This window comes from Eschrichtius robustus, chromosome 17 (genome assembly GCF_028021215.1).
Source record: "Eschrichtius robustus isolate mEscRob2 chromosome 17, mEscRob2.pri, whole genome shotgun sequence".
NCBI lineage: Eukaryota > Metazoa > Chordata > Mammalia > Artiodactyla > Eschrichtiidae > Eschrichtius > Eschrichtius robustus.
In genome coordinates, this window is record NC_090840.1 from 61,195,442 (window position 1) to 61,221,802 (window position 26,361).

Sequence of the window (26,361 nt, forward strand, 5' to 3'; positions counted from 1 at the left end):
TAAACTTGCTTTATGGTTGGTTATAGGTGTGGTAAGTAATCACCTGCTCTGTCTAACCTCAACACACTGGACGATGTTTCAAAGAAAATTATGGGAAACAAGTTGCATCTCTATCTTGGATAAAAAGAGAAAGTCAGAAACATAGGAATTAAAGTGCCAGGAATGCAGACAAGCAATCACAGCTCTGAATCTCTTTCCATTTCTATAACCCCTTCTACCCTTCCCCTACCCAGCTCCACAGAAATTAGGAGCAAAACCCTGCAGATTGCTATTAAATTAGTTTTCCCTATGGTAGTCCTCTAGGAATTTAATACTACCTTAATATGTAACTAAAAGAGGAGTCTATTATTAGATATGAATAGGTATATGTGTGTGAACACACATTCTCTCTATGAGAACCACAATATATTCTGATCTATGCATCAGACTGTTACTCTAATTGCTCCCTCAAACGAACTCCCTCCAGAGAGTGCAACGTCTGTGAATGAGAAGGATTTCCTTCCCTTTGAGGCTAACTGAGATTCAAGAGAAAATCCCTTATCCTCAAAGGGGAAGTTCATTGGCATGCAAGTCCAGCCTTGCTGTCAAACAGTTCTCCAGGGATCCTAGTCCCATCCTACTCACTCAAGGAATTCTCTAAGATATCCCATTACAGTAGAAAGGAACTTAAGCCATAGTTATGAAGGGAGTTCTCTACTGAGGGCAAGGAAGTTCTTGCTTGAGTACACATTTTATGGAATATTCTGAAATCGGTGGAATGAAAACAGAAATTGTTTTTTCTTTCTTTCTTTCTTTTTCTTTCTCTCTCCTTCTCTCTCTCCTTCTCCTTCTCTTTCTTTCTCTTTCTTCCCTCCCTCCCTTCCTTCCTTCCTTCCTTCATTACTGCCTTCAAACATGCACTGACAAATCTCCCTCTCCTTAAAGAAGTGTTGGGCACATCCTCTAAAATTCTCATCACTTACAGTATTAAAAAACTTGGTCCATTCCAATTTAAAATTCTGTCTTATTTCCTCCACCTATCCACACAAGGTGCATCTTTGAGCACCTTGGAGGATGGGGAGGAGGGTGCTGATGGAGGACCAGCACTTGGTGATTCATTCCTCCATTCACTTCAGCAGTTGGAGCAGAGAAGATGCTGTATCCTTTCTCAGCACGTCCCCTTCCTCTTCCCTTTAGGTCCTTTTTCCTGTGGTGTGTTAGGGCTAAAATGAGGAAAAGTGTGCTGTCATAGTCCTTTCCTGACTGTTGCTGTTTCCTCACTAACTCTAACTGGTCCCTGAGATTTTCTATTTGTCAGATATGGAAAATGTTTTGTTCTTTCCATAAGGATAATAAATGAGTTCTTTGTAAAGGCCAAGAATTAGAAGGGTGGCTTCTCACTTCTATCAGGAAATTTCCTGATAGAAGAGAAGATCAACCTTTTCCAGTTACCTCCCTGCTTTCACCCCTGACAGTACATCCTATGGTCTCTGGTTGTTGAGATTCTTTTACCTAGTGGCCAAGCCAGGGTACCTTCTTTGGTATTCATTTGATGCAGAGGAAGCTCACATCATTGACTTGCCAAATGATTTCAACCAGCCAGCTTTCCCTCTCTTTAATCTGCCAGTTTTGACCAATTTTCTTTCTCTTGTTCATTCAGCATAGAAGGCAGATCAGCAAGTACACTGTATAATCAGATATCCACCTGGTGATTCTAGTTCCTCTTTTTCACAGGCAACTGCATTCCCTTACGAGGGATTCTTTTAGAGTCCTTCCCCTTAACTTGGCTTGAAGAGAAGGAGACTAGCATCCTCCTTCCTATGGGGAGATGAAGGAAAAGCTGAACAACTTTTGACTCCAACAATTTAGGTAGTAGGTAGGTAGATAGATAGATATAGATCTCGATTTCCCTCTTTTCTTTTGCTGCTTATATAAACTGGGAGTGGGATAGCTGAGGTTATGATTGAGAGAAATGAGTCAGTTAGAACTCACTTAATAAGCCACAAAGGAGGTATCTGAACCTCAATTTTTTATGGACAGGGATACTGCAACATTTTCCTCCTTAGCTGGTAGCGTATAAGTTGTCATTCCCAAAGTAACAGGAAATTTTGCCTGTATACCTTGTTAGTCATGCATTTTGCTTTCACTGTTTTTCTTCTCAGGGAGGCTACAATGATAACAATATTAGAAATTATTATGAATCTTCACAAGGAAGGAACAACTTTCTTTCAGTTAGTCTTAACTCAGCATCTTAATTAAATCAACCACTTTGAGCCAATAGCATTCATCCGAGTCTTCCAATGTATTTTATTAAATATAATCCTCTTTATCTACAAAGCAGTTCACTGAATGTATTACATCCTAATTATATTCAAGAACATGACCATGTAATCCAGAAGGCCAATATTCTATTTCCATTTTTGTTGAGGGGATTGCTTTAGATCAAAGAGGGCATTGCTAGCTACAGTGAAGAGGGCATGGGAGACAAAGAGCCAGGTAGAAAGGAGGAGAGAAGCAGATAGTATATATGTATCAGGGCCTTCTGAGTCCCATAAGAGAAATAACTATGAAGAAACTAAGTGGTGGGCACGGGTAAACTGAATAACAAACTGTTTCTATAGAACTGAATAGGAGCAAGGTCAGAAGCAATGAGACCAGTTAAAAGACTGTTGCAGTAATCTAGGCCAGAGATGATGGTTGCTGGGACCAGGATGTCAGCAGTTAAGGAAGTAGGAAGTAGATGGGTTTTGAATATAGGAATTCAAGGTAGAGCTAACAGATTTTTCTGATGGATTGCGTATGGTTGTGATAGAAAGAAAGGAGTCAGGAATTACTCCCAAGAGTTTTCGCCTGAATTATTGGAAGAATGGAGTGCTATTAATGATGATGGAGAAAGTCTGTGGCAGTATCAGGTTTGGAGTGACCGGGGGAATCTGATCAGTTTTGGACAGGCTAAGTTTGAGATGCCTATTAAACATCTAAGTGGAGATATTGAGGAGGAAGTTGAATAGATGAGTCTGGACTTCAGGATAGAGAATTAGAAGAATGTAAATTTGAGAGCCATCAACACATAGGTGTTATTTAAAGCTGGAGACTGGATGAAAAGTATGAATAGAGTGAGTGGAAATAAGAGAAAATATTCAAGACCTAGCTCTGGAACACATACAAACAGAGATCACAGAAATGAAGAGAAACCAGGAAGAGAGACTAAAATGATCCTGAGTAGTATATTTATTAAAATGAAATTTAATAAAATATACAATTTTTAGATTCGTCCAACATTTTTCATGAACAGTTAAATAATTTTATAACTTTATTAAGGAACATTTGATTTTAAAATGTAAATGGCATGAATTTCAGATTTTATAAAGAAATAATGAATACATTTTAACCCAACTCTAATTTTTGGTCTGCAAATAAATCCTTCTCATCCTTCAGTCTACATGAGTATAATCAGGTAGCATTTTTTTTATAATGACATTCACCAATGAATAATAAATCCTCATATCCAGGAACAGTTTCCTTATATGACTGCAACAGAGACAGAAAATAATTTATGCCCAATTATCCTGCTTTTTAAAACAGAAAACTCTAGATGACAGTGCTCACTGCTTGTGAGATAGCCTGTTTTATTCAGCCCATGTAATTTATTTCTGTTACCGTCTTGCTCTTGTAAGCATTTGAGGTTATGACATTGGGCATTTGAATCTATTAGTGGACTCAGATCCATCAAAACCTCCATCTTATGGCAGTTGGCTTCACCAAACTAGAGGATATAAGTATCCAGATGAATTTGAGCTGAGTGCAAGTGTGGGAACAATATGTTCTGGATATGCAGTAAACCCATAGCTATATTTAAAAACAAGATAGCTAGGAAAAGGTATGAACAAAAGATAGGAGGACCAAGAGCACTTGTAAAAAGTTCATGACAGAGCAGACTTAAAGCCAATTTACCATATAACCATAGACTCGTTCCCCACTACAAAGGGTCTCGTGCATCTGATAAAATGAATCAAAGCTGAGAAAAATAAGTTAATGATGGCTGTACTTAAGAAAGAAGGCCTCAGACAAAATAGACTTTAAACTATAAATGGTAAAAAGAGACAATGAAGACAGAAGGCCAAATAATGATGCTCAGATCACTAGAGGTATGGACAATAAGGCAGGTATGCCTCAGTCCTTTGCAGCTGACCCTTGGACAGGAAGAAAATAGGTGGGCAGAGACCAGTTGGTTTCCTAAAGCACTAAGGAAACCTCTCTGAGTGGGTCAAATATTATACCTTAAATGTTGCCTTCTATGTAGCAGTATTAGTCATGAGGAATATTCCAGTGACTAGAAATCTTATGGGATTTTACTGTGTGAGAAAAAGATTCCAGGATTTGTGGGTAAGGGCTGACTCTAGTTTGCATTGCTTGGTGCAGTAAAGAAAATCTAGTAGCCCACTAGTCCTTTGAGAAAAATGAGTAAAAGCACCATCTTACCTGTGTTTCAGGAGATTCACACACACACACACACACACACACACACAGGTGAAGGGAGAAATAAATCCAAATGTACTTAAGGTTGCCCCTTCCCTCCCTATTCCAAATTTCCTAGAACCAAGGCTGATAGAAGCAACTTTGAAGGATACACGTGGGTGAGCCTGGCAATGCCCTCAGAGGTCCCTGAAAGGAATTCTGATCACATAAAAAGAAAGAAAACGAGTGAAGAAAGAAGGAATTCCAAGGGGAAAGATTCTTATAAGAAAATTACACTTCCCGAGGGCTGAATTTACGGAGGACGCTCACAAGGTGCCCAATAGCTTCACAGCTTGGGCTGTGTGAAGAATAAATGAATGTGAGGGGACTACAGCAGAAGAGAAGGAGAGTGTTTATGCAGTTGCTATGAGTGGGAAGCTTTGGTGGAGAAAGAGGAAGAAGATTTTTAGGAAGATTTCTAGGTAGAAAATCATGAAAATCCCTGTGTCAGCTCATTAAAGGAGACCTATGATAACCATTCACACTATTCTTCCTGGTTTTAGGATGTGTCTTTGAAGTCACCATGCAGGGACTGGCCCTAGATAGAGCCAGTTATATTCAGGCTACTGTCTAGGTGTGGGTGAAAGAGTCATTGGTTGTTACTAAATTGAGTTAGGCAGACAGTTTGTGGAATTCAAAGTGAATGGTTTCAATGCTAATTATAAAAATTAATGTACTTTGTTTTCAATTAGCAAAACTGAAAGATCAAAAGACTTTATAAAGCATCAAATCTTTCTTCCTCATGAGGAAATTCGATCACCCCATTCTAAAGAAAAAGGTTCAAATTTTCACAAAGATAGCCTAAATCTATCCTTAGCTAATGTATCAGTGTTGAACTTCAGGTCAATGAATAAAATGTATAATCCAATTCTGTTAACAATTGTATTTAAGCTATCCGAAATAAATCTAAGTTCAGCTATGGGATCACAAAACTGCAACATATGTGATTTCATTTCTCCCTTTTGGTTTGAAGAATCCTTATTCAAGGCCTATGGCAGACAAAAAGTTTCTTTTCACTTTTCTCAAAGATTTTCCACAGTATTAGGGTTGAAGACTGGTTGATGTGGGCGGATCACTAATTTGCCAATATGCCTGAACTTCTACACTGCTGTGACAGAGAGGAGTTGTGGGGAGAAGGCAATCTTTAATTGAGTTGAAGCCCCGGGTTTTCTTATCAAAACATTTTATAGTTACTGCCTTTGCTCTATAAATTCTGATTAAAACAAATTCTTTCTGTTTTCTAATTTTAACACACAGCAATCCATGCACATTAGCAATTTTTAACAATACATTTGATTTTGGAGTTTTTTGTGTGAAGAAAATAAAAGTAGAAAGTTATTTGTATTAATCAGAATACATAAACATGTACATATTTCACTATATAAAGTGTTTAATATGATGATAATAAAAAAGTTTTAGCTAAAATATTAAGCATATATTGGAAGCTGTGAGAGAGCCCCCAAAGAAAAACTATAATAAATAATAAGCAAAACTTTTCTGTCAAAATACGGAAGGTCTAAAGAACAAAGACTATAGGCAGAGAGAGCTTCCAGACATAATTCTTTGTGTAAGTTGGAGTGGCTATGTGGCAGCTTGGGGAATGGGGGAGGAAGTGGTGTGATTAAAAAAAAAAAAAAGAAGGAAAAAAAAAAAAAAACTTAGGAAAAGAAAAACATAAGCTTTCCTCAGCTAGTCTCAGGCTCTTCTTATTAGTACCTAAGTAGAATTCAGGCAAAACTAAAGGAAATCTTTACAAACCTTAATTAGAGTCTTAGAAATGAAACCCACCAGAGTTAGTTATACAGGAGCTGAAATCAGTCTGCTTTATTGGGTGGAACCTGGCTCAAAACACAGCCTGGGATGTGGCAGGTAATCTGGCAAGTGCCACTGTACGATCGCTTCCAGCCCACTACCATTCTGCCTTCCCTGGCTCCAGCCTTATCCTTGGTGATGTTCCTACCTCGTGTTGGATCCAGAAATTGGCAGGTGAGCCAGCCAACTGCATGTAAATCCACTCACATATGCAGAAAAAAATATTCTTCTCCTTTGGGAACTTTATAAAGTTCTCTTTAGGATGTCTGAAGGGCCTATTGGCCTGTGCCAACTTAGTTCTGAATATTTTGTTTCACTTATTTTTAAAAGTTAAACACCATTCATTTTCATGGTGAAAAATCTCACTGAAATTGCTCTCTCAAATAAAGCAGCAATTCATCAAATGATTCGTTGATGTCAACCTCATTATTTTTACCACCCCATGCAGCTAGGCACCAAGCAGCTCCTAAACCAACACCCAAGTTAGGCAAGCGAGAATCCAACGAGATTCAATTATCTGGAGGTAGTCTCTGCCTGTCTACTGAAACTGTAAACAACTCCCAGTGCAGGGGAGGGAGAGGCTCAGGTCATGTCACTTCCAAACTAAGGTGGCTTCCTGTTGCCACAGGATAATTTTTAATCTGCTTAGCACTCTTTACAAAGCATTTCATTCTTCAGAGGTCTCTATATTCATCAAACCCTGTCCCTCTATCTTTCACTCCAGTCACATTGAACCAGGGCTATGCCTTCTGCCTGAAACAAACTTTTATCTCCTACTTTTCCTTCAAATACTAATGTAGGCTTTCCTGACTGATTCCCCAAGTCTAGGTCAGGAACTATGGTTAAAAGAATGAATGAGCTGCAGGGCAAAGTATGATGGAAAAAATTGAACACTACTTTCAATTTTCTCTTTTTATTTTAGTCCTGTATTGTGCAACTCCATTATGTTTTTTAAACATAATAGCATAGTCATAGCCATTGTCAAGGGAACCCCTACTAAGCCCATAATATTTGCGGTTTGGAAAAGAACAGTGAAGTCATCTAGTTCAGCCCCGTGATGTTACAAATGAGAAGGTGATTAGAAGAGGAGGGAGATGCTAATTGACGAGGCTAAGAGGAAAACTTAATTGCATGGTCTGGATTACTTCATCATGAGATATTATGGAAATGTTCAATTCAATGAAACTCAACATTTATAAGTAATAGCTGTATTAGTCAATTAAGTCTGTTATATATTAAATATTCTCAATTTACCAGCTAGAAATTGAGAAAACAAAGGTTTTGGAAAGTATATATTAAATATTCTCAATTTAGCAGCTAGAAATTGAGAAAACAAAGTTCCAGTGTCAGTTTGGGCACAGCTAACAAGAATAATTGGGAAAGCAAGAAAAAGAAGAAAACACTTAAAATTGTCACCTAATCACTACATGGTGATCTACTAAAGGGTGTTTAATGGCTCTAGTTCATCTGTCTTAGTAAAAGTCCCTTTATATATTTTTTAATAAAATGTATGTGTAACCTTAGAGTAGGAGAAAAATAAAATTCAGAATGTTACTTCCTACTGTGACAATTCTAAATAACCCCCCCAACACTCTTATAGATTCTATATTGAAACGCTATATACTTGATATATTTTATCTTTAAGATGATCATCCTTCCTTCTTACTAATATAATTTGTGACTTTATGCGATTATGTATATTCAAAGATATATAGGTACTTCCAAACATTGTGTATGTATATATAGATATATAAAACACACATATATTTTGTCCTGAACTTTCTTGACTGCATTTTATTGGGCAAATCAAAATTGAAAAAAAAAAATGTTTAGTAAACTATGCCTACAAAAATTATACATTTTAAATAATGGGTGCTTTAGCATAAATTTATTTTTTATGATTAATAATATTTAATGCTTTTTTAAAAAAAATTCAATTTATACCATGAATAGTTAAAAGACCAAGAAAAATATGACTGGAAACTATAAAGTGTACTCAGCTGTAACTATGAAATATATTAAAGGTACTCTACACATGCAACCAATGTCTACTGTTTATTAATGTGTATCTTTTAATAAGAGCTCCTTTTAAAGGGAGCTTCTAAAAGATTTCTAAAAATTAAAATAATAAAAATTAAAAAATAAATATTAAAAGTATAATTTAACTACATACTACATGTCTAAAGTATAATGCTAAATGATATTTTAAGATTACAAGAGTCCTGGTAGAACAATGAATTTCCTGTTACGGTTTCTAGTGCACAGTTATGATGGAATTGTATTTTTCACTGACCATTGTGCTTACCTCCACATCTTGGAATTGGTCCACTCCACATCACTTTTCCATCCATAAGAATACACGTAATTGTTTCTGTTCCCTGGGTTTTAATAAATCCTTCTTCGCAAATAACTGAAATCGAACTTCCTAACTGAAAGTTGTCCCCAAACCGCCTTGCATTGATTGGTATTCCAGGATCAGGACACTCATTATGTCCAAATGCTTGAAAACAGCAAAAAAAGAGAAAAACACACAAACTAGCAGTATGAGACAGACCCTTGTGTATTGCGGATGAGAAAAAATGATTTTTAAAATGGTTATGCTCATTTCTAGAAAAGCCTTTATTTGAAAAAAAAAAAAAATAGAGAGGCTCTCCTCTGACCATATCTGTTTCTCTCTGATGTGTAATGGATGTGGTTGTTTTAAAATGTGAACTACACTCTACAATTACAAAATTTCAAAATAGAATTGTTTCTGCTTATTTCTTGAAATCATTTGCCTTATCTAAGCAAAAATATCCAGTATAAGCTGGACAGAATTCCAATTAATGTGAATACAGAGCAGGTTGATACAGAGCAGGTTGACTATGTCCCTTTGAAAACTTTTCTTGTGATTCGTTGTTTGGAACGAAGAGATCATCTCACAGTGAGTATTAAAGTGAAATGTTTCAATCTAGTTATGAAAGTCATACAATTTCTCTATAATTTTCCATATATCATTTACTCTCTGCCATCTAGGAAAAGGGAAAAGAGCTAATTCTTTTGCAAACACCATGTTCTAGGCACTGTGATAGGAGCTTTAGATATACTGTCACCTCACTTAACATTTAGAATAGCCTGATGAGCAAAGTATAGCCATTTACTCTAAAGAGTAATGTGAGATTCAGAAAAAGTTAAGTAGCTTGCCTCAGATCATAGAGACAGTACTGAAATGGATCCCCTGGTCTGCTTTAAATTTTTTCTTCACAACATATATTTTTTAATATCTATCTATCTATCTATCTATCTATCTATCTATCTATTTATTTATTTATTTATTTATTTTGGCTGCACCTGGTCACGGGATCTTTGTTGCAGCATGTGGACTCTTAGTTGCAGCATGCATGTGGGATCTAGTCCCCCGACCAGGGATCGAACCCGGGCCCCCTGCATTGGGAGCGCAGGGTCTTACCCACTGGACCACCAGGGAAGTCCCTTTCCACAACATATTGTATCTTGGATTATTTGTCTCATGTCTCTCAAGAGAATGTGAGTTCTTTAGTTCAGGGTCACTATCTTATTTTACCTTGTATCTCCCAGGATGCATATTTAGCCCCATCCCAGCAAGCAGCAGAAGTGTAAGGACAATGTGCTTACTTAAATTTCTCATAGATTATAGATTGCATGAGCCCTATAAATTTGCATTATAAATGTTTAAATTAGTATAATATAAATGGAAGAATATTTAAAGTAGCAAAGTCAAAATATGTAAAACATATTTTAAGGGGTATTTACAATTTAATATTATATACATACTGCATGGGTACATGCAGTTATTTTAAATTTTTTCACTAAATCATCACTGTGATATTGTTCATAAATTATATAATTGTATTATCCAGTCTCCTCATTTTTAAGTTAAACAGTATAAAATAATATTAAGGTAAATTCTAAAATATATAAAATCTATTTTGTAGGTACACTTATTTCTAATTATTGTTTTCTGTTGTGCTTTTAAAAAGCTCAATATCGATTAAGCCTGGTTGCTCCTATATATAATGCCTGCTGGATAATTTTTCAGAAAAAAACATTCAATAGGAAGCACTGAATATAAGAATTTGAATACAATGGTTTAAATTATTTACTAGAGAAACAGAAAAAGGAACAAGAGGCATATTTCCATAATACCTTCAAAATACCATAAATATTAAAGTTAAAAATATTATGCATTTAAGGGAATTCCCTGGTGGTCCAGTGGTTAGGACTTGGTGGAGTCTGGGATTCAATCCCTGGTTGCAGAACTAAGATCCCGCAAGCTGTGAGGCAAGAAAAGAAAAAAAAAAAAAAAAAAAAATATATATATATATATATATATATATATATATATATATATATGCGTTTAAGACAACATAAAAACTGTAAATAGATCAATGTATATGTGTCTATATTTATACAAATATATGAAATATTTTAAAAGGGACTTACAGATAAAGCAACCATTTTATACAGCATGTCTCTCTGACACATGTCACAGCTAATTCAACTTTAATGATGTGCAATTACAGGTTGACAACTTATTAGTGACAATATTCACTAAGAGTGTCACTTTGAAAAGACAATAACGGCATTTTGTTATTAACTGACAAAGCTCAGCACTGAACAGTTTGGGGCAAGGGTGAGGGTGAGGGTGAGGGGGGTGCAGTGCTTTTTTAAAGAGCAGGAAATTAAATCCTATTATAATGTGACACTTAAATAACTCATCAAGTTGGTCAGAATCTGACAGAGTGTGGTAGCTTTGAAGAAAACAATAAAAATCACTAGCATTCTACAGCTTCAGGTAAAACATGTGCACACGGAAGCATTAGTATGTAAGTTTGTTAACTTACTAAGGTATTTTCTCATTTACGTGATTCATCTTTTTGCTATATTTACATGTTATTTTCAGAAAAATAATATTCATCCTTTTGAAATACAAAAAATATGGGTGATAGACAATAGCTAAATAACCTCGAAGAATTCTTAAATCTAAAGCAATGTAATAAATTCAATAATAGAATAAGAATTGACAAGGGAATACTTCAGAAGACACCTAAACAACAACTGTTAATGTTTATTGAGTATTTATTAGGTATATATGCTGAATTATTTACATGCATCACCCTATTTGCTCTGATTAAATAAAATTCATATTTTATGGCAAGATGAAAATTTAAACATAAATTTTTTCTCTGCCCTCTTGGGCTTCTTCCTTCGTCTTTAGTGTGTATTGTTCATCTGCATTAACCAGACCTCCTTAGTAGATAACATTCCTTCTTAATCTCATAAGGGATCACGATGACCCACTACTTGCTTTGGATGTGCAGATCTGGATTGTGTAAACTGTTAATAGGTCATTTGACTATAACCCTTTGTCTCAAAAACTTACATAACTGTGCTTTGACCTCTAACAGGTGGAACAGTCCTCAGAGCTTTCTGAAAGATTGTCTCCCAGGTTATAATCCACAGGTTGGCTTGGAAAAAAATGTTCATTTCTTTCTTAGATTGACCACTGATTATTTTTTTCATCGACAGCTCCTTACAAAAACCCAGTATGACTTTATGGATGAGAATACTGAGGTTCTGTTATTAAACCTAAAAGTGTAGCAAAGTCAAGATTTGAAGTTGCACAGTTTGACCTTAGAGCTGATATTCTTAATCACTAAGGTATTTTCCCCCCGTAGCATCTTTGCTAAGTCAGCTCAGTAACCTACTGCCCCAGAATTAGTGATTTCCTTCTCTGTGATACTTTGATAGTCTAGCTAATTTTGTCTTTGGAATTATAACTCTGTGTTGTCATTACTTGTTTAAAATCCTCTACTGGTTTATGAATATCTTGAAGGAAGGATCTATCCCCCTTTTATGTTTGCATACCAATAACAGAGCAAAATATGTTACGTACAGTAGGTTTGAGATTATGCTTATAAGATTTAATAGAATAAGCTAATACATTGGTTAATATAGTAATTATATTTGAAATATATCTCCTTAATATCAGGCCTCTCACAAAGAGAAATGACACAGTAAGCAGTAAAAATATGGTTAGAAATCAAGGGCTAAAAGACTGTCCCTGATACAAATTATGTATATGACTTATTCAAGTTTCCTATCTGTGGAACAAGAGAGCTGTTTTGTATGATCCCTTTCTAGCTCTAATGTGTAGAAATATGTTATATGGAAAAATTAAACTTACTGTTATAAGTGATGTTAAAGCCACGTCCTGACATTGAGTGGTCAGCTTGAAATTCCAATCGTAGTATATGACTATTACTAGTAAGATGAGAAGGCACCTCAGCCCCAGTAAAGGTTCCAAGAATTGGGGAGTCTGGAGAGTCTCCATCTTTAACAGCAAGGAAGTCAAACTGGGATTCCAGATCAAAGTCATTGAAAGAAAGGTGTATCCGACTCCCCGGATCAGAGATTATTGTCCAGATGCAATTTAAATTATTTCCATACCCTTCTGGATAATCAGGAGAAAGGACTGTTCCCATTGGTGCAGTAAAGTTAGAGAGGCAAGGAACTGTTAAAATAGGAAGATTATAAACAATAAATTTTCAAATTTATTACCTCAAATAATTCAAATTACCTCATTTTGCCATAGCCAACAATTATAATAATCAATTAGCAGTTTGAAAAAAATAATATTAAACAATATAATCTATCTTATAAAACAGAAAAAAACATGTTATTGTTTGTACATCATTAAGGAAGGCTACTAGTACTTTGAATTACTGTATGCTTAAATATGCACAAAAATATAATTGGAGTAATAACAGCAATTTATTTTGACATTTATCATGTCCATGTTAGAATGCAGTGCAAAGTTTTAGTTTCTGTGCTTAAAAAAATATTGGAGAAGTATATAGACATTTCCAAAGAAAACAATAACGCTCACGAAATGACTGAAAACAAACACACACAAATATTATGTAGGTATTAACATAACTGGGATAATACAACCTGGAGAAAACTTGGAGTGAGGGCAGTAACTAGGTGAACTTCACTTCTACCATGGTCATGGGATGCTCTGATAGCTTATAACACAGATAAGGAGATGAATTAACACTTATGATAGCTGCCAATAAGGGCTAACGCTGGAAAAAGAACTAAATAAGAACTCCCATACCATACTAAGGTTAGTCTTTATTTCCCCTCAGATTTATTTTTTTAGCTTTTAAAAAATATGATTTAAAGGTTCACAAAGAACATTTAGAAAGTAGAGGAAGGATTTAAAAAAAAGATCTATTACACAGAGGAAAAAAAGATAATATATATATATTAGAAAACGTTTGGCCTCCACTCACTTTAAAAGTGCTCAGTACGTGTTTAAAAATGTTAAATATTTTTAAAATGTTAAATAATCAACATTTTCAATAAAGGAATATGTGTGTTTTGCAGCACAAATTAAAATTCAGATAAAATGCAGGTCTTGAAAACTGCTAAATTTTTTAAAAACCAGTTATATATTGAAGTAAAGTTTGTGCTAATGCCTTTGTAGGGAATAAAGGATTTCACAAATGAAAAGCATGATCATTATAAGTTGGATACAGATGAAAAGTCATATTTTAAAACAAGAAAATTATTTTTTACTTTCATGATTATGAGCTTATATGTTATCATTTGTAATCAAAACTAAATGCAAAATTTTCAATATTGCATTCACACCTGGTAAGCTGTATTTGTTGGTAATGAAGATAGTATTTAATTTAACCTAAAAGTGCATCAACAGATAAAACAAATTATATTTTTGTTGCAGCTAAATTGGAACGCTTTAAAGTATGTGAAGAAACACACTATTTTAATCCAAGCATATTGTATATCACAAACATTAATGAATTTTATTCTGTGCAATATAAATAAATGGCACTTAAGCAGGCATTAGTGTGAGCATCTACAAGCAAAAATAAGTTAATGCATTATACATAGAATATAAGCTTTAAATATTTTAAGTGTTTCTGATTGCAAATAAGCATATACTATCTTGTTAAAATAAATGAGCCTAATAGAATTAGCTCAGATGTATAATTTCCATAAGAAGTATTCTATCTATAAAGTATAAAGTTCCACCAATAAAGTGTTATGAGGACACATGTAGACTATACTTTGCCATTACCAAGTGAACTGTGCTAACTTTATTTAAATCTGCAATGAAATTTATAATTTGGCATAAGCACACTTGTTAAAGATAATGTTGAAAAGTGCTACTCGTTCAAAAATAATTACACAGTTCCAGTTCTTTGCAATTAATTACAAAAGCAATTATATGCAAGGACAGGGTAACATATGCTATCTGGAAGCAAAGCATTTGGTACTCACAGATGCAGATGGGTATGTTTGCAGACCATTGGTTATTCTCTTGACAAACAATGGATTTCTCTCCAATTAATTCAAATCCAAACTGGCATTCGAACCTTAAAACATCACGATTAGAAAATCCATCACCTTCTCTAATTCCATATAAGGGTGTACCAGGATCACCACAACTTTCTTTTTCAATTTCTGTAAAAATAGATGATATGTCAGATTTTAAGGCTTTCAGGCATATGATATCCATACAGCAAATTTAAGAGATGTACACTCTCTATAGCCAAGATATTTCAGAGCAAAAGATGAAAATGTTCTCCAATCTTAATTTTCTCTTACTACTGTTATGGACATAATTTGAGGAAATGATCTTTAGGGAACAATTAGTGCATTTCTCTCATTTGGTAGATAGGGAAACTGAGGTTGTTGGAGCTAATGCGGTTGTTCCTAACAGAACAATTACGAACAAGATTCAGATTTTCTGTTTGTACTACATACATACACACATATATATACATATGTATTTTCCCCAAATCTCAAAAACTTTTCTTATTTTTGTAATCTGTACATGATACAGGAAATCTTTAGATTGAAACCAGGACACAAGGTGATATTCTCTGCCTATGTGCTCCCAAAATGATCAGTGAATACCCTCCACACAGGGTCTGCCACACTCCCTAGTACCTGTTGGTGGAATTACTTCCCCAGTTAGACTCCCCAAAAAGCTCCTTATGTCAGGAATCAATTTTGCATTCCAAATTACCCAGATATGTTCCTCAACAAATGTTTTGTGGATGAATTAAATTGAAGGAGGTTGAAAAAAAAAAATCTCTTAAGAGCACATTAAAACACCCTTTTGACATGTGCTCAAGGAAACTCCAAATATCTGGGATCTTCCTTGTGAATCTAGGAATGTCAGTTGCAGATTACTGTGGTAATTGTTTTGGTTTTTAAGTTACATGAAATCACATTAATACAGTCATCCTCAAACAACAGCAAAAAAAATTTTAATTTAAATTTAAAAAATAAAACTTTGACAAAGTTACGGTCTCTCTTGACACTCCAACAATCACACATTCCTAGTTCTTCTGTAATCTACTAGCACCAATTTGTTGTGTATCTTTCCAGTTTTTTACACATGCTTTTATAATAATGCACATATATATGTACTATGTAATATAAACATCTGTATTTTTGTAAATGTAAAAATTCTCTTCACAAAATCTAGGTAGTATTGCTTTATATATATATATAGTAACTTGTATTATACTGTCAATATATTCTATAACTTGCTGCTTTTTAACCAAACAATAATTTTGGAGATATTTTTGAATGTCCTTGTATCCTTAGCAGAAAACATAGTTATAATGATTTCTTTAATACACTGCATTTGATTTGATATTTGTTTTTATCTGTGTCATAGTGACACTGGTCTATCATTTTTCTTGTGCTGTTCCTATCCAGACTTAACACCAAGGGAAGAGGTTAGCAATTTTCCAACATTCACTAGTCTTTTAGACTAGTTTGTATAACAGGAAAATTGGATCCCTGAGTGTGACAATTTGCCAAAAATGCTGACTGAGTCTGGTATAATTTTGAGATAGGTATCTGACTACCATTTCAATATCTTCTAAGGTTATTTTACTATTAAAGTTATTTTTTTGGGGGGGGGGCAATATTAGCAACTTATAGATATGTTAGAGAAGTGCAATTTTCCAAAGTTTCCAAGTTAGTAGTTTAGTAGTAATAGAATTGTGTTACAAAATCTTTAAATATCGCTTTACAAAGATGTCATAAACTTTCTCACTCCCAGTGCTATTTATTTGTGATTAGTCTTCCAGTTTTCTTTGCCTCATACTTACAAAACATTGTCAAATTTACTAGTCTACTCAAAGAACCACATTTTGCTAATCAATTCTATTGTTTTGATTTTATTTAAACATCTTTCGTTTTTATCTTTTTGGATTCCACCTTCAACTCTCTATTGCATTATTTTGCTATTCTTTCTCCACCTTCTTGAGCTGAAGTCTTAGGGTTTGTTTTTTTATTAGTTTATTTTCAGCCCTTCTTGTTTCCTTAAAAAAATGTTTTTAGTCTATAAATTTTCTTCAGAGTACTGTTTTGATATTTAGACCTTTTTTTGTTCACTTCTAAATAGTCTATAATTTCCATTTTGATTTCCTCTTTAACTCATAAATAATTTCAAGGTGTTTTTAAATGTATGGGTCTAGGCTATCATTTTGCTGCTGATTTCTAATGTTATTGCTTTAGTATTCAGTATAAGTATATCCAGCCTCACAGAGGATAAATCAGTAAAATATATTCAATTCAATTTGCTATATTTGTCAAATTGAAATTGTATGACCTTAATTAATTTTGTCTACCCACTCTGACAATTTCTAAAAGAACTGTGTTAGAAACTTGCACAAGCCTCTTAGACAGCCTCATCCACCAGAGGACAGACAGCAGAAGCAAGAAGAACTACAGTCCTGCAGCCTGTGGAACAAAAACCACATTCACAGAAAGATAGACAAGATGAAAAGGCAGAGGGCTACGTACCAGATGAAGGAACAAGATAAAACCCCAGGAAAACAACTAAATGAAGTGGAGATAGGCAACCTTCCAGAAAAAGAATTCAGAATAATGATACTGAAGATGATCCAGGACCTTGGAAAAAGAATGGAGGCAAACATTGAGAAGATGCAAGAAATGTTTAACAAAGATCTAGAAGAATTAAAGAACAAACAAACAGAGATGAACAATACAATAAATGAAATGAAAAATACACAAGAAGGAATCAATAACAGAATAACTGAGGCAGAAGAACGGATAAGTGACCTGGAAGACAGAATGGTAGAATTCACTGATGCAGAACAGAATAAAGAAAAAAGAATGAAAAGAAATGAAGACAGCCTAAGAGACCTCTGGGACAACATTAAACACAACAACATTTGCATTATAGGGGTCCCAGAAGGAGAAGAGAGAGAGAAAGGACCTGAGAAAATATTTGAAGAGATTATAGTCGAAAACTTCCCTAACATGGGAAAGGAAATAGCCACCCAAGTCCAGGAAGCGCAGAGAGTCCCATACAGGATAAACCGAAGGAGAAACACGCCGAGACACATAGTAATCAAATTGGTAAAAATTAAAGACAAAGAAAAATTATTGAAAGCAGCAAGGGAAAATCGACAAATAACATACAAGGGAACTCCCATAAGGTTAACAGCTGATGTCTCAGCAGAAACTCTACAAGCCAGAAGGGAGTGGCATGACATATTTAAAGTGATGAAAGGGAAGAACCTACAACCAAGATTACTCTACCTGGCAAGGATCTCACTCAGATTCGATGGAGAAATCAAAAGCTTTACAGACAAGTAAAAGCTAAGAGAATTGAGCACCACCAAACCAGCTCTACAAGAAATGCTAAAGGAAATTCTCTAAGTGGGAAACACAAGAGAAGAAAAGGACCCACAAAAACAAACCCAAAACAATTAAGAAAATGGTCACAGGAACATACATATCGATAATTACCTTAAATGTGAATGGATTAAATGCTCCAACCAAAAGACAGAGGCTCACTGAATGGATGCAAAAACAAGACCCATATATATGCTGTCTACAAGAGACCCACTTCAGACCTGGGACACATACAGAGTGAAAGTGAGGGGATGGAAAAAGATATTCCATGCAAATGGAAATCAAAAGAAAGCTGGAGTAGCAATAGTCACATCAGATAAAATAGACCTTAAGATAAAGAATGTTACAAGAGACAAGGAAGGACACTACATGATGATCAAGGGATCAATCCAAGAAGAAGATGTAACAATTATAAATATATAGGCACCCAACATAGGAGCACCTCAATACATAAGGCAACTCTTAACAGCTATAAAGGACACTACACTACAAACAAGCCGAAAAGACAACCCTCAGAATGGGAGAAAATATTTGCAAATGCATCAATGGACAAAGGATTAACCTCCAAAACATATAAACAGCTCATGCAGCTCAATATTAAAAAAACAAACAACCCAATCCAAAAATGGGCAGAAGACCTAAATAGACATTTCTCCAAAGAAGACATACAGATGGTCAAGAGGCACATGAAAAGCTGCTCAACATCACTAATTATTAGAGAAATGCAAATCAAAACTACAATGAGGTATCACCTCACACCAGTTAGAATGGGCATCATCAGAAAATCTACAAACAACAAATGCTGGAGAGGGTGTGGAGAAAAGGGAACCCTCTTGCACTGTTGGTGCGAATGTAAATTGATACAGCCACTATGGAGAACAGTATGGAGGTTCCTTAAAAAAAACTAAAAATAGAATTACCATATGACCCAGCAATCCCACTCCTGGGCATATACCCAGAGAAAACCATAATTCAAAAAGACACATGCACCCCAATGTTCATTGCAGCACTCTTTACAATAGCCAGGTCATGGAAGCAACCTAAATGCCCATAGACAGACGAATGGATAAAGAAGATGTGGTACATATATACAATGGAATATCACTCAGCCATAAAAAGGAATGAAGTTGTGTCATTTGTAGAGACGTGGATGAATCTAGAGACTATCATACAGAGTGATGTAAGTCAGAAAGAGAAAAACAAATATCGTATATTAACGCATATATGTGGAACCCAGAAAAATGGTACAGATGAACCAGTTTGCAGGGCAGAAATTGAGACACAGATGTAGAGAACAAACATATGGACAACAAGGGGGGAAAGTGGCGGGGGTGGTGTTATGAACTGGGAGATTGGCATTGACATATATACACTAATATGTATAAAATAGATAACTAATAAGAACCTGCCTATAAAAAAATAAATAAAATAAAATTCAAAAATTCAAAAAAATAAAAAGAACTGTGTTAAAGTTCCAAACAGAGTATGAATTGTGCCACATTTCCTGGTAGCTGAATCAAGCTCACTTACATAGTTCAAACCGCATTGTGTCGTTCAATTTATTCAGCAAATATTTATTTGAGAACCCATGATGTGCCAGATTCTCTTCTAGGTACTATGTGGACTAGATCAATGAATAAACAGACAATAATTCCTGCTCTTCGGTGGTGTATATTTCATTGGAAGTTCACAAATAGTAATAAATAAGTGTTATTTTAGAAAGTGATGGATGCTCTGGTGGGGGGTGGGATGATGAGCAGGGAATAGCAGGGCTAAAGTGCTAGGTGATGGTGGGATGCCATTGTTGGTAGGCTCAGAAAATTTTATCATTCTTATACCTTACTGAAATTGTTTCTGTTATTGAAAGACTAGGTTATTCTTCAACTGAAAATGTCTCTCTTTTGCCCTCAATATTGAGTGATAATCGGTAAGGTATAGAATTTTAATTCAGAATTATTTTCCCACAGCATTTTGATGATATTTTTCCCTGGTCTTTTATCCATCCAGTATTCCTGATAAAAAAAATATAACAAACTGATTTTAATTCTCTTTGTAATTAATCCGTTCCCTGCTCCCTCTCTTCCCTTCCCATAGTTGTTAGGATTCTTTTTTAGACTTGCTGTTTTTAAATGTCACTATCATCTACCTAGGTATCGGTTCTTAAATTTTTTTTTTAACTTGGTACTTGATAGATTTCTGCTGTCAAATAACTTGTAACTTTTTTTTTTTCAGTTCTAAGAAATTGTTACCATTATTTCTTTTAAAATATTATTTCATATACACACTCATCTCTCTGGAACTCTTTCACGTTAAACATCAGAACTTTCAGATTTAGCCTTCATGTTGCTCGATCTTTCAAATTTTCATTTTTAAAATTCTCTATTCTGCATTCTAGAAGTATTATATATGTAAAATATGTTTATATATTATAAATTCAAATTTATTAATTCACTGTGTACTTTTATCTAATTCCAATTCAATCTATATACTGAAAAATTATGTTATCATTTCTTGAATATTTAATGATTTATTATTTTTATTGTTTCATAACCTCCTATTATCTTTTCATGGATACAATTTCCCCCTTTATTTTTGTGAGGATATCTAGTATAATTATTTAATTTTTTTTTCTTTTTACTGTTTCCTTGGGTACAAGCAGAAGTGTGCTTCAAGAGCAGCAGACTAAAGTTTCTTCTGAAGCAGCATATTTGAAAATATATTTGGTGAATCATAATGGTTGTCAAGCTTATGATGAAAAGTGCAGGAGGGATTTATTTGGGGGAAGAACAAAACAGCTGGTTTTGAACAAGCTGTCAAATAAATATTTTTATTTGCTTGCTTCTGTAACCTTCAGGCTTATTTCTTCTAATGTCAGAATCATGTCATACTTCTAGGTATAAATTATCTCCTCTGTTGATCTGTGGTGCAGTCCACTTTTATGGTCTTCATCCCGAGTTGGGATGAAGACCCCTCTTGATAATTGCATTCGACTCCGATTCCATGTCTGGACATTTGGCTCTGTAGCTGAAATATTTTCCTCTGTAGCAATTACTACAGTTTCTCAGGATTGCCAGTGGCCTCTTCCATGGTGGCTTCTGGCCCTGATGAACAATGGCTTCCTAGGCAGAAGCTACAGCAACAGCAGCCAATGGAGGCATTGGTTTATGAAATTCTCAGCTTACCTCTATATTCCATATGTGTGTGTGTATATATATATATATATATGTATATGTTTATTTATATTTATTTATCTCAGAGATCCCCTATGGCCTTATAATAACTGAAATGTTCTCTTCCTATTCTTAAGCATCAGTGTATATTTTTTGATATGTTTTCTATCATCTTTGGGTTAGCATTGAGAATAAGTGCTTACTCTACTATTTTGAAACCTTATTTTCTTCTTTGCTACTTTAATGCAAAATTCTTTAAATCAAGAATATATTTTCAAATGAAGGTGTAATTTTGAAGCTGCAATACTCTCTTAGACTGAAAGACAATAGGCAGTAAGGAAAATAAACACATACCTACTGTATATCATTGCCTTTGAAATTTTTTTCTATCCAGGAGGCAAGACTAATATCTGAACAAATAATTCATATGCAACATATCAGTGTTATAATAGAGTTTTGTACAAAAATCAATTATTAATAATAGCTGCTATCATTTATTGAACATTGAAATTGTATTGACATTGTGAAAACATTTTTTTAAACACATTTGTTATATAATTTAATCCTCATAACAACCATATGATGGAACTATTGTCATCTCTATTTACTGATGAGAAAAATAAAGGTCAGAAAAGTTAATTAATGCTATAGACTGAATATTTGTGTCCCCTCAAAATTCATATGGTGAAACATAATCCCTGATGTGATGATATTTGGAGGTAGAGTCTTTGGGAGGTGATTAGGTCATGAGGGTGGAGCCCTCATGAATGGCATCTTTGCCCTTATAAAAGAGGACTTCAAAAGGCTCCTTGCCTATCCTGCCATGTGAGGACATAGGGAGAGGACAGCCATCTGTGAACCAGGAAATAGGCTCTCACCAAACACTGAATCTGCCAGCACCTTGATCATGGACTTCCTAGTTTCCAGACTGTAATGTTTGTTGTTTATAAGCCACCCAGTCTATAGTATTTTTGTTATAACAGCCAAAACAGACAGGACGTTAACTTGCCCAATTTCACAAAACTTATGAATAGCAGAGTTTAGGGTTTGTCTGAATCTAAAGTCTTAATCACCAAATTATTGCAAAGAAATTTCCATTCATTAATTACCCATTTATGAAACATTTATTTAGTTTCTAATATGTTTCAAAAATAATACTAGGCACTAGGGATATAAAGACAAATAAGATGTAGCCTATGCCTTAAATGAGGGCACAAAGGAGGTACAGCAAAGTCCCCTTGAATCGGAGGTTGGCAAATTGGTAAAGGTTTCACAGAAGAGGTGACCTTTGAACTACCTTAGAGTTATTTCACTGTGTGAACTGGGGAAGAGTAAGGAAGGAAAGGTATCCCAGGTGGAAGGAGAAGAGCAGTATCAGAAAAGATACAAAGTCTTCTCCCTTCTCTTTCTTTAGGTGGGGTGGCTTGGTTGGGGTTAGGAGGCTGTCTGAGTCCATTTAAGATACTATAAGAGAATACCATAGACTGAGTGCTTTGTAAACAACAGAAATTTGTTTTTCACAGTTCTGAAAGCTGGGAGGTCCAACATTAAGGTGTCAGCAGATTTGCTATCTGGAGAGGGCCGATTTCCTGGTTCACAGACATATGTCTTTTTGCTGTGTTCTCACATGGTAGACAAGGGGCAAGGGAGCTCCTGGGGTACTAATTCCATTTATCAGGCTCCACTCTCATCACTTAGTCACCTCCCAAAGGCCCTACCTCCAAATATCATCACATTGGGGATTAGGTTTCAAAGTGTGAATTTTAGGGGGACCAAATATTCAGCCTATAGCAGAGGCAGTGATGGTGGTATCAGGAGTTGAGGAGGTAGTGAGGTCAAGTAAGTGACAGTGTGGTTAGAGGCCAAACAAGTAGAAACAAGGCCAAGGAAGCAGCCAGTAAGGTTGTAAGATTAAGTATATATTATGGGACTGTGCAAGTCATAAATGTATTGAGGATAAGGGTAACTAGACTTCTCACTATCAAAAAGGGGATGTGGAAAAAGGGAAGGCTACAAAATTCTGAGGGGTTGAACTAAAATTGGAGAAATTGGTGTTAATGTTTAAAATATAGATATACATAGATAGATAGAGATGACTGTGTGTATTATGTCACACATAATGCACATGTATTTTCTAGCCCCATCCACTGAGTCCTAAAAGCAATAAGTACTCATAGCAACAAGTACATGAGTGCCCACATCTTGGTGTCCAAATACCATTCTTCACTAAAGGGAACCAGGAAGTCTGCTTCCAGGGTTGGTCAAAGAAAAGTACAAGACAAAACTGGAACACCTTGTTCTGTCAAGAAAAGTGCTTAAAGAATGATGGGGACACATCGAAAAGACATAGAGGCCAGCTTGAAGGAAGTACACTAGCCATTCTAGGGCAGCTTAATCATCAAAACAACGATAATGATGGATTACAACTAATTGAATAAAATTCAAATGCATAAATCCATCTGATATAAATAAATGGGTAAATAAATGGAAGAGTAGAGAACACTCTGTCTCCATGTAGAATGACAGTTAAAAAATGTGGAATTATTAAAAGTAAAAAATCAACATTTGACAGCCATCACAGAGATTTTGGATTCTGGTGAAGAGAATCCAAAAGGTGAAACTGGTCATGTTACCATGGAAAAACCCAGAAGGCACTAATTTTACTAGGTGATCAAGGATCACATAACCAGTGTGGATTATACTGACATTGCCTCCTGATGCAATGCACTAAAATAAGGAGCATCATTTCTGTCAAGAATGCATGGCTGAGGGGACTTCCCAGGTGGTCCTGTGGTAAAGAATCTGTCTTCCAATGCAGGGGACGTGGGTTCGATCCCTGGTCAGGGAACTAAGATCCCACATGCTGTGAGGCAACTAAGCCCACGTACCACAACTAGAGAGAAGCCTTTGCGCCGCATGGGAGGATCCCGCATGCCGCAACTAAGACCCTGATGCAGCCAGATAAATAAATAAATATTAAAAAAAAAAAAAAAAGAATGCATAGCTGAAGTCTGGATATGAAGAAAGATTGGATGGACCCAGATTAAGGGACATATTCCAGAATGAAAGGCCTGTATTCTTTAAAGCTATCAAGGTCATGACAGACAGGGAAAAAATGAGGAACTCATTCAGATCGAAGGAAATGAAAGAGACACAACAAGTAAATGCACTGAAGTTTCATGGGTTGAATCCTGACAAGAAAGGAAAAAGAGACATTTTGGGGTAGTGAAATTTGAATGAGGTCTGTGAATTTTTTGGTAGTGCTATATCAATGTTGATTTTCTAATTTACTCCTTGCTATTTTGGAATTGCACTCCTCATTAGTCCATAAGCTTCTCCTCAGCCTTTGTTTCCCAGGGAACCAAAGCTAAGATAAGTGACTTAAAACTGGCAAACAATTAGTAAACAAGGTAAGGTACTAGGCTATCTAAAGGTCTCAGAACGATAAGATTATTAGCTGCCATTATTGAGAGATTATTATTTGACAGGAGGTTTGCTAAATACTGTAACTCTGTTTACTCATGTATCTCTTATTGCAACACTGAGAGCAAGGCACTATTTATTCTATAGGTGAAAAAATGAGGTTCTGAGAGGCTAACCAAGGTCAAATATGTAGAAATAGCTCAAGTGAGTTTCTACTCAACATCTACCTGACGCCAATGACCACACTCTTTTCCATTGTTCAATGTTGCTTGAGAGAAAGGATGGAGAGAATACGGTGAGCCAGGCACTGGAATAATGCAGGAAAGAAACATATGAACTTGATTCCAGTATTGGAACAGAAAACACAGAAACATTAATTTTAAGAGAGGTTTTTGTCTTGAATGCTTCAACACACTAATCCCACCTTTATGGTAGCAGCGTGATTTTAAAACTATTCAGATCTCTTCAAATTCCTTACTATGGAAGGCCTTTATGATCTAAACCTTTCCTGTTTTTCCCACCCAGTCTGCCACCATTTTCCTTCTAGCCTCCTAAGTGTCAGGCATGTCAAGACACTCGCTGTTCCCTTTCACACTTACATGACCTAAGGCATGACATGTCAGCTGGGACAGAAGACATCCTCCCAGTTTGTAACACCTGGAGAAATTCCTATACATCTCTCAAGGTCAAACTATACCTCTTCCATAAAGACTGCCCTGAGCTTGTAACTATAGTCACTTGCTTCCTTCTTTGGGTTTCTATAGGCCTTAGGAATACTTACATTGGTCCATACATTTTACTATAATAATTTATTTACTCATTTGTCTCTTCCCATGAGTTTTTATTCCGCTTTGCATTTCAAGTGTCTATACACACAGTGATGACAAATATTCATATATCATTTATGTGTCAGGCAAAGGTCTAAGCACTTGTTACATTTAACCTTGACACAGCCTTATGCACCCCAAAGAGATAAGTAACTTGCTTAGAGTGACACAATTTTAAATGGCAGACCTGGAATTTGAACGCAGATGGTGGTTCCAGAATATGAGTACTTACACACTATACCTTCTTTCAGAGCCCAATGGTCAAGAATAGTTGTGGAATGTATCAAGAAAGAAGGTAGGTAATAAAAATTAGCATACAAAAGTATGTGGTTCTATTAGTAAACCATATAGGTGATCACAAATTCTCATAGTTATAGAGAACTATATATACAGAAAATCATAGAGTAACACATTCCAGCTATGTCTTTTGAATGATTTAAATTTTATAGTTGTCTTATAATTGCAGGAAATTTGTGCTAGATATTTTGTTTACCCCTCGAGAACAATTCTTTACCCTCTACTGCCCAGAGTTTTGTGCCCCGAGGGTGAGAGTAAAGGCTGAACCACATCGACCCATAACAGACAGGCTCCTATACTACTCGACTTTCTGTTTGTGTAACCAGCGGTCAGGAAACAGACCACACTGGCAGGAGAGAAGATGAGAAGGGTGGCAGGAGAGTGCAGTAGAGGTATGTTCCCCCATCTTCTTCTCTGCCAGATCAACATGGAATGGCTGTGTTCTTTTTTACTGAAAGGCACGCTTATGTCAGGCTCTCCTCTCCATACAGCTATCCTCTGAGCGCTACGAAAGTGATAATGGCTCCCCACTGTCACCAGCCATGGATACTGCATAGCCCCTTGTTGGTTTCCTTAAGATCTGCCCACACATGGCCAGTGTG

General features: G+C 35.5%; 1 protein-coding gene across 3 annotated transcripts in view; it reads right to left on the bottom strand.

Moving 5' to 3' along the window:
- The window catches only part of CSMD3 (CUB and Sushi multiple domains 3), a 1,176,048-nt gene that overhangs the window by 435,608 nt on the left and 714,079 nt on the right, over window positions 1-26,361 (bottom strand). For all 3 annotated transcript variants that reach the window (XM_068525309.1, XM_068525308.1, XM_068525307.1), the window contains 3 exons: window positions 14,638-14,820; window positions 12,515-12,841; window positions 8,615-8,809 (listed from right to left, as the gene is read on the bottom strand). In XM_068525309.1, coding sequence (XP_068381410.1) covers window positions 8,615-8,809; window positions 12,515-12,841; window positions 14,638-14,820 — 705 coding nt within the window. The remainder of the gene's footprint in view (window positions 1-8,614; window positions 8,810-12,514; window positions 12,842-14,637; window positions 14,821-26,361) is intronic.